At 41.7% G+C, this 16,041-nt stretch overlaps 1 protein-coding gene across 1 annotated transcript in view; it reads right to left on the reverse strand.

Moving 5' to 3' along the window:
- Positions 1-2,628: 2,628 nt before the first annotated feature.
- LOC145655658 (homeodomain-interacting protein kinase 2-like) overlaps positions 2,629-16,041 on the reverse strand; it is a 149,721-nt gene continuing 136,308 nt past the window's right edge. The window contains exons 2-9 of the mRNA XM_081709153.1: positions 9,020-9,371; positions 8,086-8,453; positions 7,409-7,532; positions 7,005-7,109; positions 6,802-6,888; positions 6,319-6,500; positions 6,026-6,105; positions 2,629-2,663 (exon numbers count right to left, since the gene is read on the reverse strand). Of these exons, the coding sequence (XP_081565279.1) occupies positions 2,629-2,663; positions 6,026-6,105; positions 6,319-6,500; positions 6,802-6,888; positions 7,005-7,109; positions 7,409-7,532; positions 8,086-8,453; positions 9,020-9,371 (1,333 nt within the window). The remainder of the gene's footprint in view (positions 2,664-6,025; positions 6,106-6,318; positions 6,501-6,801; positions 6,889-7,004; positions 7,110-7,408; positions 7,533-8,085; positions 8,454-9,019; positions 9,372-16,041) is intronic.

Here is a 16,041-nt window from a genome sequence, read left to right on the forward strand (position 1 = left end):
CAATTGATTCTAATATAGAACTAAAGGCCAAGTTCAGAGGGTGTTGGGCACTATCAAAGTGAATATTGAAATCACCAACAATAATGGCACTTTCTACTAGAGCAGATCCCTCTCAGTATCTACAGCTAGACAAAACGCACCTGCCACCTTGTGGTCAGTTGAAGTATTTGCTAGTGATTCTAGACAGGTTTTCCAAGTGGACTGAGGCGTTTCCTTGTTCTAAGGAAGATGCCCGCGCTGTGGTTAAAATCCTAGCCAAGGAGATAATACCGAGGTACGGTGCGCCTCGGGTAATAGATTCAGATCAGGGACCCTGTTTCATTTCTATGGTAACTCAGAAACTATGCACCTACCTAACTATTGACTGGAAGTTTCACATCCCTTACCATCCTCAGTCATCTGGCATTGTTGACAAAATGAATTATACATTGAAACAAAGGCCATGATGGAAAACAGGAAAGAAATGGATAGATCTTGTCCTTCCTAGGTCTTCCTAAGTTCAAGACTGTTAACTCAATACACACTTTAAAACACTCAATACACAATTTAAATTTTTAATAATACTTGTTCAGGTTCCACTATTGTTCTCCAAACCATACATTATTCAATGTATGTATATTAATATTCAATACTTACACCAACCGGTTCTTGGTACCATTATGTTCAACCTGAGCTACTTGCATTTTATTTAAAAGGCGATCCTCTTCCATATCACCGGATGCCCATACTGCTTTTATTACCTCAATCTACTGCCAGCAGTGTTGTGTGAGATCAGAATGATGCCCAGTGCCACCACCAAATTGTCACTATTTGAGGTCGTTTTTGGTAGACCATTTACCACCCCATGGGTCAGAGGTAACCCAGGTGTTTCTCAGTCAGGTGACACAGCCATAGCTGATGACTGACAGACAAATCCTCTAAGACTTGGCTTGCGTTGCTTTGGTGTTACAGGAAAGGTTTGAAGCCCTTGTTTTTGTCTGTCTGGCATTCAGATTTCCTGAGCAGCCATGTTGTGGTTCCTAATTAGGAACATGTTCCAGCCTACTCCATGCAAGCTGGAGCACTGGATCCACTCTTTAAATGTGCCTTTTTAAGGTGACGGCTTATAAAAGTCATCTCTGATTATTTTTTTTGTTGTTAGCTTTTTAATCTGTCAAGTCTGTAATTTTCCAGATTTATATCCATTAAAAAAACAGATGCTCTAAAGGGAGGGGGTGGACTCCTTCAGTGGTACAGCAGAAGTTGATAACTTCAAAATCATTTACAGCAGCTTCAACCTTGCCTGAGTGATTTAAGTAATTAGTGAAACTGGCACAGCACCACCAACCGTTTATTAAAGAAAACGTGTATGACACATGATTATCTTAATTCTTTTAATTAAAATAGTCCCTTGCAAGGCATATTATTCAATTATGTTCAAAGAGGTACATAGAGCATGCTGGCAAAACCGAACCGTTGAAGATACTACAGGAAATAAGAAATTTCCATAATGTGAATGAAACATTTATTTAAATGTATTGAATATTGCACATCTCAGAGCCTCCAGAGGTGGAAAAGACCAGGCCAGGTGAGCCATAGGTTGAATTGGACCCCGAATCCGAGGGCCAGGGTGTCCCCACCCGAATCCGAGGGCCAGGGCTCCCGCCAGACGCATGACGCTCGAATTTGATCTTCTTGAAGCAATTAACTAGAGTTAATTGAAAGCGGAAGAGGATGCCTGGAGCTGCGATGCCATACCTTTAGGGAAAGATGAAAAAAGGAACACGAATCAAATAAATGAGACTGTTTGTTCTTCGAGGCTGAATGGGATGTGCCATAATAACCTTCAATTACTATATTGGTGTCCAAGCTGAAATTCAACTTGATTACAACAGCCGCAAGCCATGCAGATCTAGTTATGGGCTTTATTCAAAATTAAAACTAAAACAGAAGTAGATTTTAAAAAACACAACCACAATTCTGTGATTTATCTAATGCCAGCTAGTTAACTTCATAACTTACTCTCTTGATTTTCCCACCCTTAATCTTGCAGAAAGAAGGCTCAAGAAAATCAAGCGGATGTAAATCACAATCTTCCATGTTGTTTTGCCTCCACATCACCCTGAAAGCGCTTTATTTAAATAATCTAGCTGTGCTGTATCGACAGGTATGAGAAGATTCCCACAGAATATCAATTTACTACTCTATGGATTCTTCATGACTTGGCAGTAAGGTAATAATAACAGGCAGGTGTAGCATCTAAAAGTGGAAAGTCCAAGTGCACGTGTTATTAGCTAGCCAGTAGACAAGATCAAATACAAGGTCACAAATTTTAACCTGCCCTTTATATGGAAAATCTGCAATATTTTATATTTGCCACATCGTTAGTGGATAGGTAGCTAGCTATAGTAATTAACCTGCAAAATGTGTTCTTAATCTGTTGATTGCAACTGTCAAACATTTTTTAAAAATGTGTTGAATATTACCCACTCACAGCCTACAGAGGTGGAAAAGACCAGGCCAGGTGAACCATAGAACAAGTTGAACCCTGAATCCGAGGGCCAGGGCGACCCCGCCCGAACCCGAGGGCCAGGGCTCCCGCCAGACGCATGACGCTAGAATTTGACCCTCTTGAAGCAGACGAGCCCACTAGAGGTAACTGAAGCGGAAGAGGATGCCTGGAGCTGCGATGCCATACCTTTCGGGAAAGATGAAAAAACGAACACGAATCAAATAAATGAGACTGTTTGTTTTTCGAGGCTGAATGGGATGTGCCATAATAACCTTCAATTACTATACTGGTGTCCAAGCTGAAATTCAACTTGATTACAACAGCCCCAAGCCATGCAGATCTAGTTATGGGCTTTATTCAAAATTAAAACTAAAACAGAAGTAGATTTTAAAAAACACAGCCACAATTCTGTGATTTATCTAATGCCAGCTAGTTAAATTCATCACTTACTCTCTGTTGATTTTCCCACCCTTAATCTTGCAGAAAGAAGGCTCAAGAAAATCAAGCGGATGTAAATCACAATCTTCCATGTTGTTTTGCCTCCACATCACCCTGAAAGCGCTTTATTTAAATAATTTAGCTCTGCTCAATTTCAGCTTGATTACAATAGCCGCAAGCCATGCAGATCTAGTTATGGGCTTTATTCAAAATTAAAGCTAAAATAGAAGTAGATTTTAAAAAACACAACCACTATAGTAATTAACCTGCAAAATGTGTTCTTAATCTGTTGATTGCAACTGTCAAACATTTTTAAAAATGTGTTGAATATTACCCAAGTCACAGCCTACAGAGGTGGAAAAGACCAGGCCAGGTGAACCATAGAACAAGTTGAACCCTGAATCCGAGGGCCAGGGCGACCCCGCCCGAACCCGAGGGCCAGGGCTCCCGCCAGACGCGTGATTCTCAAATTTGACCTTCTTGGAGAGGGAGATCCCACTGGAAGAAACTGAAGGGGAAGAGAATATAACTTTAGCGAAAGATGAAAACTGACCACTAACCAAACGAATGAGAGAGATTGTTCTTTAAGGCTGAATATGATGTGTCATAATAACCATCAATTACTATAAAGGTGTCCAAGCTGAAATTCAACTTAATTACAATAGCTAGCCAGCAGCCAAGATAAAAGGTCACATGTCACACAATTTTAAGCTTCCCTTTATACGAAAGAACTGCAGTATTTTAAATTTGCCACATCGTTGGCGGACAGGTACCTAGCCATAGTAGCTAATTATCCTAGCTAGTTCACACTTCATTCTCCCCCAAATGATCCCATTATCGACAGGTATCCGTGCTTAGACATGAAGACAGTTCAGCGACCGAGGACTGACATGCAGCTGTCACAGCTCTTTTAGAGCAATCCGACGGTTAGCGAGCCAATGCTAGATAATAACGTTAATCGCAGCTACAGTAAATAGTTGGCAGTTAATCTGCTAGTTAACTAACGTGCTCCATCGCCATGAAAATTAGAGTCTGTTACCGCAAGAGATGTGCATAAGTAATGTGTGAACTAGCTAAGTTAACCATCTCAAATAGACAGCTTGTCTGCTAGCTAACCTAGCTAGAGAGCCCAATGTTACCTGAGTCGTTGAATTCAAGTCCGACTTGACACTTTAGCCTTTCCCATTAGGCCTCATCGTCTTTTTAAACAAAATTAACATACTATTCATAAAATCCATATAGAGCAAGTTTTATGGATGATCTGCTCAGTGAAGCTGCATTATTTCTGTTATAATACGGACACGGCAGCATTTTCACGGCATGTTTTCTTAATCTGTTTATTGCAACTGTCAACACATACGAATGATTAATAATTAATGTAAACTGTTATGCAGCGAATTAAAGATACTATATTTTCCTGTTTCCCTAGAAATAATCCAAACTGCAGTGTCTGCTTATTTATGCTGAAGCACACTTAAGTGGGTATATTTTTTGTGGATTCCACATATACATTAAAAGGAAAATGTTGCCCAATCATGTCAGAAATAGCAAAACAAAAAAACACAGGCTCCGAGTTACTGAAAGAGAAGTACGCGATGAGGTCCTGGTAGAGCATAGGCACAGGTTGGTCATACGTGTTTATGAGGCGTTTAATTTAAGCAAAATCCTCATCACACACCCAAGAAGTCAAAGCCTGCAAAATCCCCAAGCAGCAAGACTGCATCAAGTTAGCACTGGCTGAAGCAAAAATAGTGCTGTGTCCTGCTCTGTGGCTCATCCACTCTACCAGTCTCTTAGTATTGGGCTTAGTGTGCTTAATTCATCTTGATGTCCTAACTGACATTCAAAAAGAAATGGACATGAGAAGACAGTGTAGGAGTTCAAATTTGAATTGGCTTGAAATGTAGGCTGAAGTGCTCTTCTGCAGCTGAGCAGCTCATTTTCTGCTGAGCATCTTCACAGCCCTTACAAGGAGAGCATGAAAATGATGGAGGGGACAAGAAAAATCAGAATAATGCTTTAAGGACTGGACACATTTACAGCTTCTCACACCAAACAAAGTACTCCAAGGTAAAAAAGTTCATCAAAGTAAAACATGTTTCATCCATCTTTCTGTGAACTGATATTTTAATGACTGACAGACAAATCCTCCAAGACTTGGCTTGGGATGCTTTGGTGTACAGGAGAGGTTTGAACCCCTTTCATTAAAGAAAACGTGTATGACTCAGGTGCTAGGGTATTATCAGAATGTAATTTATTCCAAATGTAAACACATGATTCTCTTAATTAGAGATTCCCTTATAAGGCATATTATTCAATAATGTTCATAGAGGTACAAAAAACAAAACAAAACAAAACAACAAAACCCTACTGAGTCTGGAAAAGAACATCTTTATCAATAAAAAGTATCAAATGACCTGAACACAGTTGTACCACCATTACAAACTCCTTGCTTGAGTCTGCATGTATACATGTATGATAGTAACATATCAGCCAATGAATGATGGACTCGAGTTTGTACTCGAGGAAAGAAAGAAATTTTCATAATGTCATAAAGAATCAAGTGTTTGGAAAACGTCTAGGAAAAGAAAGAAACATTTATTTAAATGTGCTGAATATTGCACAAGTCGCAACCCTTGAAAAACCAAGAAGAGTTCTCGGTCTGCTTAAGTACTGTGTACTGCAAAAACACAAGTAGAATTGAATTTTCCACAAATACACATACAAGAACCATAGAAGAAAGCATAGTGTTGGTCTTATAGAACGAGAGACACAAAAACCTCAGCTACAATGATCAACAATTACACAATGAAGTTTGGATTCAACGGAATTTCGTTTTGAACTACGGTAGAGGGGCCTCTTTATCGGCTACTCGAATACTAGGCAACAACCTGATTCACCATTTGTGGATCACATTTGAGCAGTAACATGATTTGGTAGAACACTTGCATTTGAAACCATTTTTGTCTTCTTTTATAGGTGGAATCGGAGGCCAGTTTGGTGATGTTTTAAATCTACTTGAAGAATAACAAACAAACAAAAAGCCAACCCTAATGTAACATTTAAAAGAAGCACCAAAGTGGGCATCAGATTTACCATCAAACAGGGTCTTGCTGCTGTCGAAGCCTGTGCACTGCCGCTTGCAGATCTCCATGTTCTGCAAGCAAGATTTCACACTGCAGCGAGAGACACACACACACACACACACACACACACACACACACACACACACACACACACACACACACACACACACACACACAGGTGGGGGGGGGTTACAGTACTAGCAGAGAAACTCTGATGCTATTTGGATTTCTAAATTAACACGGTGTTCCTTAAAATGTTTTTGAAACACTGACATGTAGATTGGAAGGCCTGGAGCAACTCACTGTGCACTCTGAGGGAAGTGGAGGAGGTGGGTCATGGTCAGAAACGGGTGGTTCAGGGTCTTCACTGGCGTGATCCTTTTGTGAGCGTCTAGCCTGAGCATCTTCTTTAGTAGGTCGATGAACTCCCGCCGGTCGGCCTTCTCCGCCAAGACGTCGGTGCCTTTCAGACTGGTCATATTGACCTGCGAGAGAGACCCATGGGTGAGTCATATTATTCACCAGCAGAGGGCGGCAATGCACCCAATACGAACGAAGTTCTGCAGCAAATTTCTACGCACTGCTCTGCCCTTCGCAGATGCCGTTCTCCAGAGCGACTTACATGCGCTACTCATTATGACAGCAGAAACGCTCGACCTTTCAGCTAGCACCTTGTTCTACCTGCTCTATAATGTGAGCTGCGGGAGCCCTTTGTCACGTTCTTCAATTTCACATCGCAACACTAAAAGAAATGCGTATAGTTACGCGCACAAAAGCCCAAATAACCTGCATCATGTCGTCAAGGCAGTTTAAAATGTACTTCCGAGTCTCTTTGGACTTGATGCCACGCTCCGCCTCATGCTCCGAAGGTGTCTGGAGAAAGGAAAGAAAAAACAAACCATTCAGCTCCACCATTAAGTTACATGAAGTCATTAAGTTACGTCCCTTATAAAAAACACATGGCATTTGGCATTTGAAGACAGGCAAACCTTGAGTCTCCACAGGGGGTAGCAGTAGAAATAGTAGTGCGTCTTGGTCGCTGCGCTCAACATGCACTCTGCTGGTAGGCCCTGCGTCTCGGAGATGTAACGGATCTGCAGAGACACCATACGGCAAAAGGATTATGACTTTATTTTGAGTTAATCCTTTCATTTTCAAAGTGCATGTCTAAAAAAACAGGCCATAGAAACTCATTTATATTAATCCTAAAAATGAGCGGGCCGACAAAGCAGCTAAAAGGTCAAACTATACACACACAAACACACACACACACACACACACACACACACACACACACACACACACATATCACTACAGCCACAAAACCACTACAGGTCTGCACCACTGATGCTGTACGGGCGTTAAGGCACAGCTCAAAGGACCATGTGCTTACCTGATCATATTCGGAGGCTCCGGGATACAGGGGCCAGCCCAGGAACAGCTCAGCAATGACACAGCCCAGGGACCACATATCGATGGCCTCACAGAATGGGAGACCCAGGATGATCTCAGGCGATCTGGACCAAAAACACAGAGATCGCCATCATGAAATCAGCCTCGGCTGATAATTCCGTGGGGGGGTGTTTGTGTTCCTAGACATTACACACCCACTATTCTAGTGTAACATGGAACCAACACTACAATGCACCAACACTACAATAATGTTCTGTTTTGCATTAAGTAAATACAGAGTACCAATGCAGTTAAACACCCGTTACTCAGTATATTACACTGTTAATTAACAGTGTAGCTACAATGTAATAGCGGTTTTGTACAGACTCGCTAAATACTGATATTACCAAAGCCTGCAGTTCAGCGCATCCTAACTAATCTCAGACACCGAAGACGGTTCATTAGGTGTTTTTGCTAAATAACAGCACTCACATGACCCAATAAAAATAAACCACTTATAAATCAATCGTGCTCCAGTTAACTGTAATGCTCATCATAGGCTTTTAATGTGTAGCAGGGTTATTACAACTGTCCACAACATGCAGCTCTACTCTAAAGCACACTCGAGTGCAACAAGTGCACACTTATTTCTAACACGCCTCAGCACGTGTCCCTCACCGGTAGTATCTGGACTGCAGGTAGCTGGGGGCCTTGGAGAAGTGGCTAGCTGAGCCGAAGTCGATGACCTTGACGCGGTACGGCTGCCTGACGGGGTCCACCAGCATGATGTTGTCGGGCTTGAGGTCGGTGTGGATCAAGCCCAGGCTCTTCAGTTTCATGAGCGCTTTGGCGACCTGTTGCAGCACGGGCCGGATGCATTTCAGCAGCAGTGGGCTGAACTTGCTGCGCTTGAGGAAGTCGTAGAGGCTCTGCCCCAGCATCTCGAACACCAGGCATATGTGCTTCTTGTGCTGGAAGCAGTCGTACGCGCGCACGAAGTTGAACTCGTCGGCGTTCTCCCTGCTCAGCCGGCTCAGGATGCTCACCTGAGGAGGAGCAAAGGAGGGAAGACGGAATACGCGTTAAGCCGAAGCTACGTGGTCACAGCTTCAAAGTTTGATACTGCTGACAAATAGCCTACTTATTTTCAATAGCATCAAGCACTTTGTGTACTTCCCTTCAACCATTCACTTCTACAGGATTTGGGAGATGCAATTATGGAAGTGGTCCCTTGGAAATGAACCCATGAACTTGCTTTTGGTACTCAAACAATGCAGATTAATGCTCTTTCATAACAATAACATTTTTAATGCACATCCAAACAGGTATGGCTTACACAACTGAAGCTAAATCTTCTTTTTAGAGTAAGCTTCAAGCTGTCCGTGTGTTATCCGAACTAGTTCCTACTGAACTAGTGAAAATTAGAACTAGTGTGCCAAACAAGTATTTCTGTGCTACCCTGGCTGTATACAAATTCCACAGTGTGCGTTAGCACATCTGACACCAACAGAACATATGTTGTAAAAACTGAAACAAACAATAACAGAATCAGGGCTACAGCTGATTCTAGGCCATATCAATAGCTCATTTAAAGCAGGCACAACTTTCCCACCTCGTTCTGGCCCTGTCGAGCATAGGACGGATGACTTTTCAGGATCTTGATTGCGACTACTTCACTGGTGCCCCGCTTCCAGCACTTGGCGACCTGGCCAAAGGTTCCACGGCCCAGGGACTCCAAAACCTCGTAGCTGTTGGAGACGGAGCGGAGGATCTCGTTCTGCACCAGTTGGTACTCGCAATCGCTGCCCCTGGCCACACGCTTGGACAACTCAGGGGAGGAGAGCTCCTCCAGGATCTGTACACTGTTGCTGCTGTGTGCCTCCTCTCTCTTCCTCTTGAGGCTGCCCCGCTTCTGATAGCCGTCAGCACGCCGCGAGGTCAATGCCTCGTCTCCGCCCTGCCAGCTGGAAGAGGAGGAAGACGACGACGAAGCCTCGTCCGAGGCTCCAGAGGGGGAAAAGACCATGGCAGGTAAGCCATCGATTGAATTGAACCCCGGATCCGAGGGCCAGGGCTCCCGCCCCGCGCAGGATTCTCAAATTTAACCTTCTTGGAGTGGGAGATCCCACTGAAGGAATCTGAAGGGCAAGAGAATATACCATTATGGAAAGATGAAAACAGGACTACTAACCAAATGAACGAGAGAGATTGTTTGTTCTTTGAGGCTGAATGTGATGTGCCATAATAACCATCAATTAGCTAAATTAGCTAAATCACAGAGCTTTGATTTTTTTTAAAACATCTACTGCTGTTTTAGTTTTAATTTTGAATATTTCTGTCTGAAGCAGAGCAGAGCCCTGATCGATGCCATTGTTTTTTGGGCAGGCTTTAGCAAGTGATTGCTTTCTCTTTACACGCTTCTCAGAAAAGACAAGTTCTTTGTCTTGCGTTACTCAAAGGTGGTTCTGTGTGCTAAAACAACATCTTGACCTTTCAGCGATGCTGCCACACTGAAAAACAGAAGGCCAAGAAAAAAACAGCTTCTATTCTTAGACTCTCTGGCACTCTAAGTGCTTGCTGATACCTTGCTGACTGCAGTATTTCCTACACCTTTCCAACTGAGAGGCTCCTGAACTTGCAGCACCTCTGTCAATTAATCAATTGCATAACAAGAGTTCATCCACTCTATAATTGAGGGAGATACCCCCTCTAATCATTAATGCTCATCATTACAAAGACCATTAGTGTAAGCTGATGAAAAATGTTTCAATGTATTTAAAAGGTAAAGAACAGAGTAGCAATGTAAAGATACCATTTATAATGCATTACATTTTAGTCTTTAACACAATCTCTTGCCCTGAAACAGTGTTTAGGGCGATTACAATGCTGTTTCAATATGTTTAAAAGGTAAAGAACAGAGTAGCAATGTAAAGATTCCATTTATAATGCATTACATTTTAGTCTAAAACACAAACTCTTGCCTTGAAACAGTGTTTAGGGCGATTACAATGCTGTTTCAATGTGTTTAAAAGGTAAAGAACAGAGTAGCAATGTAAAGATACCATTTATAATGCATTACATTTTAGTCTAAAACAAAATCTCTTACCCTGAAACAGTGTTGTTGGGCGATTACAATGCTGTTTCAATGTGTTTAAAAGGTAAAGAAGAGAGTTGCAATGTAAAGATTCTACTTATCATGAATTACATTTTAGTCTAAAACACAATCTGGGTTTGTGTGTATATAAATGATGTAATGTTACTGTTGTGGAACAAATTACTTCCATTTCCATTTTTTAAGGCAAAAATATTAAATGTTGGAATTTATCATTACATATTCATATGAATATGACTTTAATTTGTATACATATTTGTTGACATTAGCTATTTTGATCAGTCATTTTTGTGTCTGGTTGTTCTAGCTCATATTTAGCACGTTGTCCTTGACCATGTCCCTCTGTCCACAGGGTGGTGGTGTTGGACTGTGTTACAGACACGCTGCTGTTTTCCTGCAAGGTGCTAGTGGTCGGATTTGTAGGTGAGAAATATAGAGTGAAGTCATGTGTATATTACCCATACTACACTTCATCACATTCTGACCATGATGGCACATGGCAACACACTTTAATAGGTAACTCTGAGGGTTTTTCTACATTCCCTGTAAGGTCTGCTGGCTTTCTTCTTCTTCTCTCGGAGAATCAGGCTGCCATATGACAATTTCCAGCTTCAGCTGCTGCATTATTACTGGTTGCCCGTTATTGTACGTATTGTAACCTCAGAAAAGCTCAAGTGCTGACACTTGCGTCTGTGTGAGAACAAAACATCAGCATATTCAGTACACTGAAGAAATGGTTCTTTCTTTTTTAGATTCCAAAATGCTTATTGACAGTGATTGTAAAGTCACTTTGTTTGTAAATAACCATGATTTACACATTTATTCTGGACAGCAGTTCCTCTCATAATACTGAAGGCCCAGCATGTATATCTACTACGGCTGTTTTTTTAGACGGTGATTGTGGGAGCTTATTTCATCGCGCAGGGCTTCTTTAGTGTGTACAGCATGTGTGTGGACACCCTTTTCCTATGCTTCTGTAAGAAGCTGCTGCACACACACACACACACACACACACACACACACACACACACACACACACACACACACACACACACACACACACACACACACTCTCTCTCTCTTCATTCCAGCAGTTCATAATGACATTGGGCACACACAGTCGAAAGCTTGTATGGTCTCGTCCCTTTATTTCAGGGAGAATAGAATTATAAAAAACATTATTAGCTCACATTTCACTCTCAAGCTACTACACATATGCCAATCATGAGGACTATATTGGTTTTATTTCCACTATGATGTTTCTGTCTCCTCTAGTGGAGGATCTGGAGCGTAACGACGGCACCGTGCAGAGACCATACCTCCGATTTACTCCTCCACATCAGCCGACTTTAAAAAACCATTTAAAGCTCTACACATCATGGATCACAGAATGTCTGTTATTAACGCTATACAAGAACTATACTAAGGCCATAGATCTAGACTAAGACTATAAAGTTATTTCACTTAGCTAAATAACTTTAATACATAATTTAAATCATGCAATGTGTAATAATATTTCTTGTTTTTGTTCAGGAGATGTGCAGACATTATCTGCTGTATTATTTTTGTGGCTGCCATTGTCACCTATATTCTTATTCGCTCCCTGGGTAAGAAACATTTCCAACTACACTTTCATGGGGGAAAAAAAATCATTATTATTGTGGGCTCAAGCGGAAGGTCTTTTACCCATGTATGGCTTGTGAGATATCCTTCTAACGGAGGTTCTAACACAGCGTGGCTGCTTGGAGACTCTCGTCATGTCGTGTTGCCCCAGAACTCCACTGGGATGTTTTGTGGAGCTGGAGTCAATGTGTAAGTCCCTCACATACTAGATAAGTATTTATATCTTCACAGGAATACCAAAACAGCACACCCAGTATGTAAGGAACACCGTCAGTATTCTTTCGAATGGACTTTAGTGAGTCGGACTAGGGTTACAATGGAGCTGTGCAGGTGCAAATCATGTGGAAACATGAAACATCAACAAGACAAGATGGGTTAGACTTTAGCTTTAAGATTTTCATGATTGGCACTGCACAGCAACAAGTGGAACCAATCAAATCACTTGTGTTTAATGATTGTCTCTAAACCAAGGGGTCCAAACTCAGGTCTAGGAGTGTCACAACACTGCAGAGTTTATTGGTTACCCCAGTCCAATTCACCCTCGAAGAAAGAACACTTAGCTGGGTAGTGGTGTGACTCTCCAGCACTGAATCCTGATACACATACTCAAAAAATTGAATAAAAATTGTTTATTTAATTGGCTAATATTCATGTGTCAAGCTGCATTTGTTTCCTGCATCCTCTCGTGTTTCAGTGACAAACCAAACGTCCTCTACTTTGACCTTCTGAAGTGTGCCAGAGCAACGACAGAAATGGACGCCATTCTAGAGGGTCTCCAGTGTCCAACCACTCAAGTGAGATTTCCACACAAATGTCCTGTTGACATTGTACAGAAACCAAACACGTATGTCAGTAGCCTTTTAGAAATATGCACATGAGACTCATTTATTACAAAACAGTTTAGCATGTAGTATGTGAATGCCAGTTTGTAAGTCTGGGGGCTTGGGTCTCCTTTTGCTGCTTGGTTTGGGAGCCTTTTGCTCTATCATGCAATGAACAATGTGTAAATAGTGTAGATAGAAATATAAAAAGCAACACTGTGTTTAGCTACTCAAATAAGATCTCCTTCACTCTGTGTGTTTGTGCGTTGGTTTGCAGGTCTGTGTTAAAAAATGCCCTTCAGAGTTCTGGAAGTTGCCCCCAGAGGCGTATGCCCCAAATGCCCTGCCTAAAGACTTCTTTCAGCAGCAGTATTGTGACCCTAGACTTGACCTCGCCCAAACCACATTGGTAAAACCTCACACTGCAAATAAGCAATGTAACCAGCTTCATCTCTGAGAAATAAACCCTCACCTCACTCTTGACAGAACAGAATTTGTCGTATCAAAAGTCTTTGCAATATGCAACTCTTTGTACATGTAATTCATGCATTGGCTTAGCCACTCACGCATACATAGCATTTGTGCATACATAGCATTCTGCATGTTAATGAGATTTTCACATGCATTTCCACTACAGAGTGTCCAAGACATCCTCAATCAAGAGCTTTGTCCATATTTCTACACGCCAAGTAAACCAGGTAAAGACAGCAGGATTACACAACTACCTGTTAATTTGTCCATTCTGTTTTGTAACAGTTTGACTATGCTATGTACCAAAACATAACCAAACCACCAGGAAAGTACTTATACCTGCAGTGATAAGTCAGCAGGTTTAATTGTTAGTCATATTATTTTCTGTCTCTCCCTCCACCCAGAACTAGGGAGATGTCTGCCTAGCTTTGACTGGCAGGACGTTCCTCCAGACTTCTCTCTCCCTGGATTCGCTTCCGTTTATGAAACAGTCGAGCACATAAAGGGATATATGGAGTAATCCTTCACACACACTCACACACACATTTCACTCTCAAGCTACTACACATATGCCAATCATCAGGACTATATTGTTTTTATTTCCACTGTGATGTTTCTGTCTCCTCTAGTGGAGGGTCTGGAGCGTAATGACGGCACCGTGCAGAGACCATACCACATGCCCAGGTCTCTGTGGCAAATCCTCCACAAGAGAGACAGCTTTCTCCCTTAATGAATAAACCATCCAGCATATATTTGAGTCTTTTTTCTGTTGTTGTAACTGTAAAACTGTTCTCAACAGCATTTCGACCACTGTTTTGTTCAAAAGAGATCTGACGGGGCGGCCTCTGGACTGATCCAGTTTTGACCGAACGGCAGACACACACTGGATGTTCTGGCAAACATTTACATATCTGGCTGGACCTTAACCATGTTGCTCTGTTTATTTGATACGCCTACTCTTTTCATATACCGCACTGCTTATTGTGTAGGAGTAGGCTTGCTCCTAAATGTGGAGTATATGAGAGGCTTAAGGGGAAGTTGATATATTTAATTGAGTTTTAGTTCTTTGCCAACCTCTCTCATTATGTGTGAAAGATCACATTTCATGGGATGCTACAATATATTTTTTTTAATTCCTGAGTGTAATAATGTCAAGATTGGCCACCCTCCTGGACTCCCTCTTTCCGTGGTTTCACGTCTTGCGCTGCAGGCCGCTCCCCCCTGCAGCGTTGGTCAAGACGGGTAGACGCTTACCTGGGATCTCGTCGTTATCAAAATAAACGTGAGCCTGCTTCTTCCGGGAACGACGAGATGCCCGTGTACAGGCAGCCACGACCAAGGCACACAGCAGGGTTTAAATACATGAACTAGAAACGAGGGACAGGTGTACGCAATCAGTGTGAGGACAAAATGAAACCGTGGAACGGAACAAAACACAAGACATGGAAAACACGGAACATGGAAGGGACTGATCGTGACAATCAGCATAGATTATTTAACACAAAGATTCAGAACTGCTGGTGCTGTGTATTTAATCATCTAATATAGACACCAGTACCTCCACTAAAGCCTGCCATAATGATATCAACATCAAATGCAAAAAAAGTAATTTTGTTTCCAATAGTAAAACCAAAAAAAAAAGCCAAACAAATAAAACGTGATGATGGACATGCGCCTCTTTAAAGGATTTTCTCAATAAATATATGTAGAATTTATGACTATAACAGAAAACAGCAAAGAGAAAAATGCAAGAATGCATATGGCGAAGGACGTATGGCAAGTATGGCTAATTCCTCCTAAATGTCTATTTGGTTCCATCAATGCAATATTTGAAGCTCTATGAAATAAACAAACCAAATTGTTATCAGAACACTCCACTATATTCATGAAAAACACTTTCTCATGTACTCTTGTTTTCTGTATGGCTTTAGCCACTCCTGCTGCATGGTGGGTGTCTTTTTTCCATGTTGTCTAGCTGTGTGCTCACATGCATGAGTACTTGTCTCTCTCCCCCTTTCTTAGCTCACAATCTGATTCCAGTTTTCGAGTGCAAAATACAATCCTTGCTGTCACGTAGGAACCCAAACCAGGCGAAACTCTCTCTCCTGGGGGCTACGTGTTGACATACAAGCTGACAGCAGGGCCCAAACTTCGGGAATTAAACCTTAACAAGCTTGCCTCTCTAGGTATTTCAATTAGCGAGTAGGCTTAGTTAAAATAACAGCTTTAGTGAGCAAGGCTCCGATGAATAACGCAAGTTATGATGGCCATTCACACTCCAGACACATTTTTTCGTAACTCAACAATGACTCCTAAGTTCTTTCAAACTTCTCAGTAAGGAATTCAAATCTGAAAAAGGACGTTCAAGAATAGTTTTGAGATGTCATTCACCTGGTTCTGAAAACTTGACTTGTAGAGTAACATACCATGCTGATGAGGTTACAGTGTCAAGCGTGAATGTGTGGAAGCTTGACTTGGAAAAAAGACAATGAATTGGCCATCAAGTCTACAACAAAAGCATGCCAGCTAACATTGGTACTCACCCCAACCTGCCTTTGCACTGTGCAATTCCAGCAGTCTTAAACATTGTTTTGCATTTCAAACTGT

Source organism: Electrophorus electricus, unplaced genomic scaffold, assembly GCF_041902795.1.
Source record: "Electrophorus electricus isolate QZ-2024a unplaced genomic scaffold, ASM4190279v1 Scaffold31, whole genome shotgun sequence".
NCBI classification, from domain to species: domain Eukaryota; kingdom Metazoa; phylum Chordata; class Actinopteri; order Gymnotiformes; family Gymnotidae; genus Electrophorus; species Electrophorus electricus.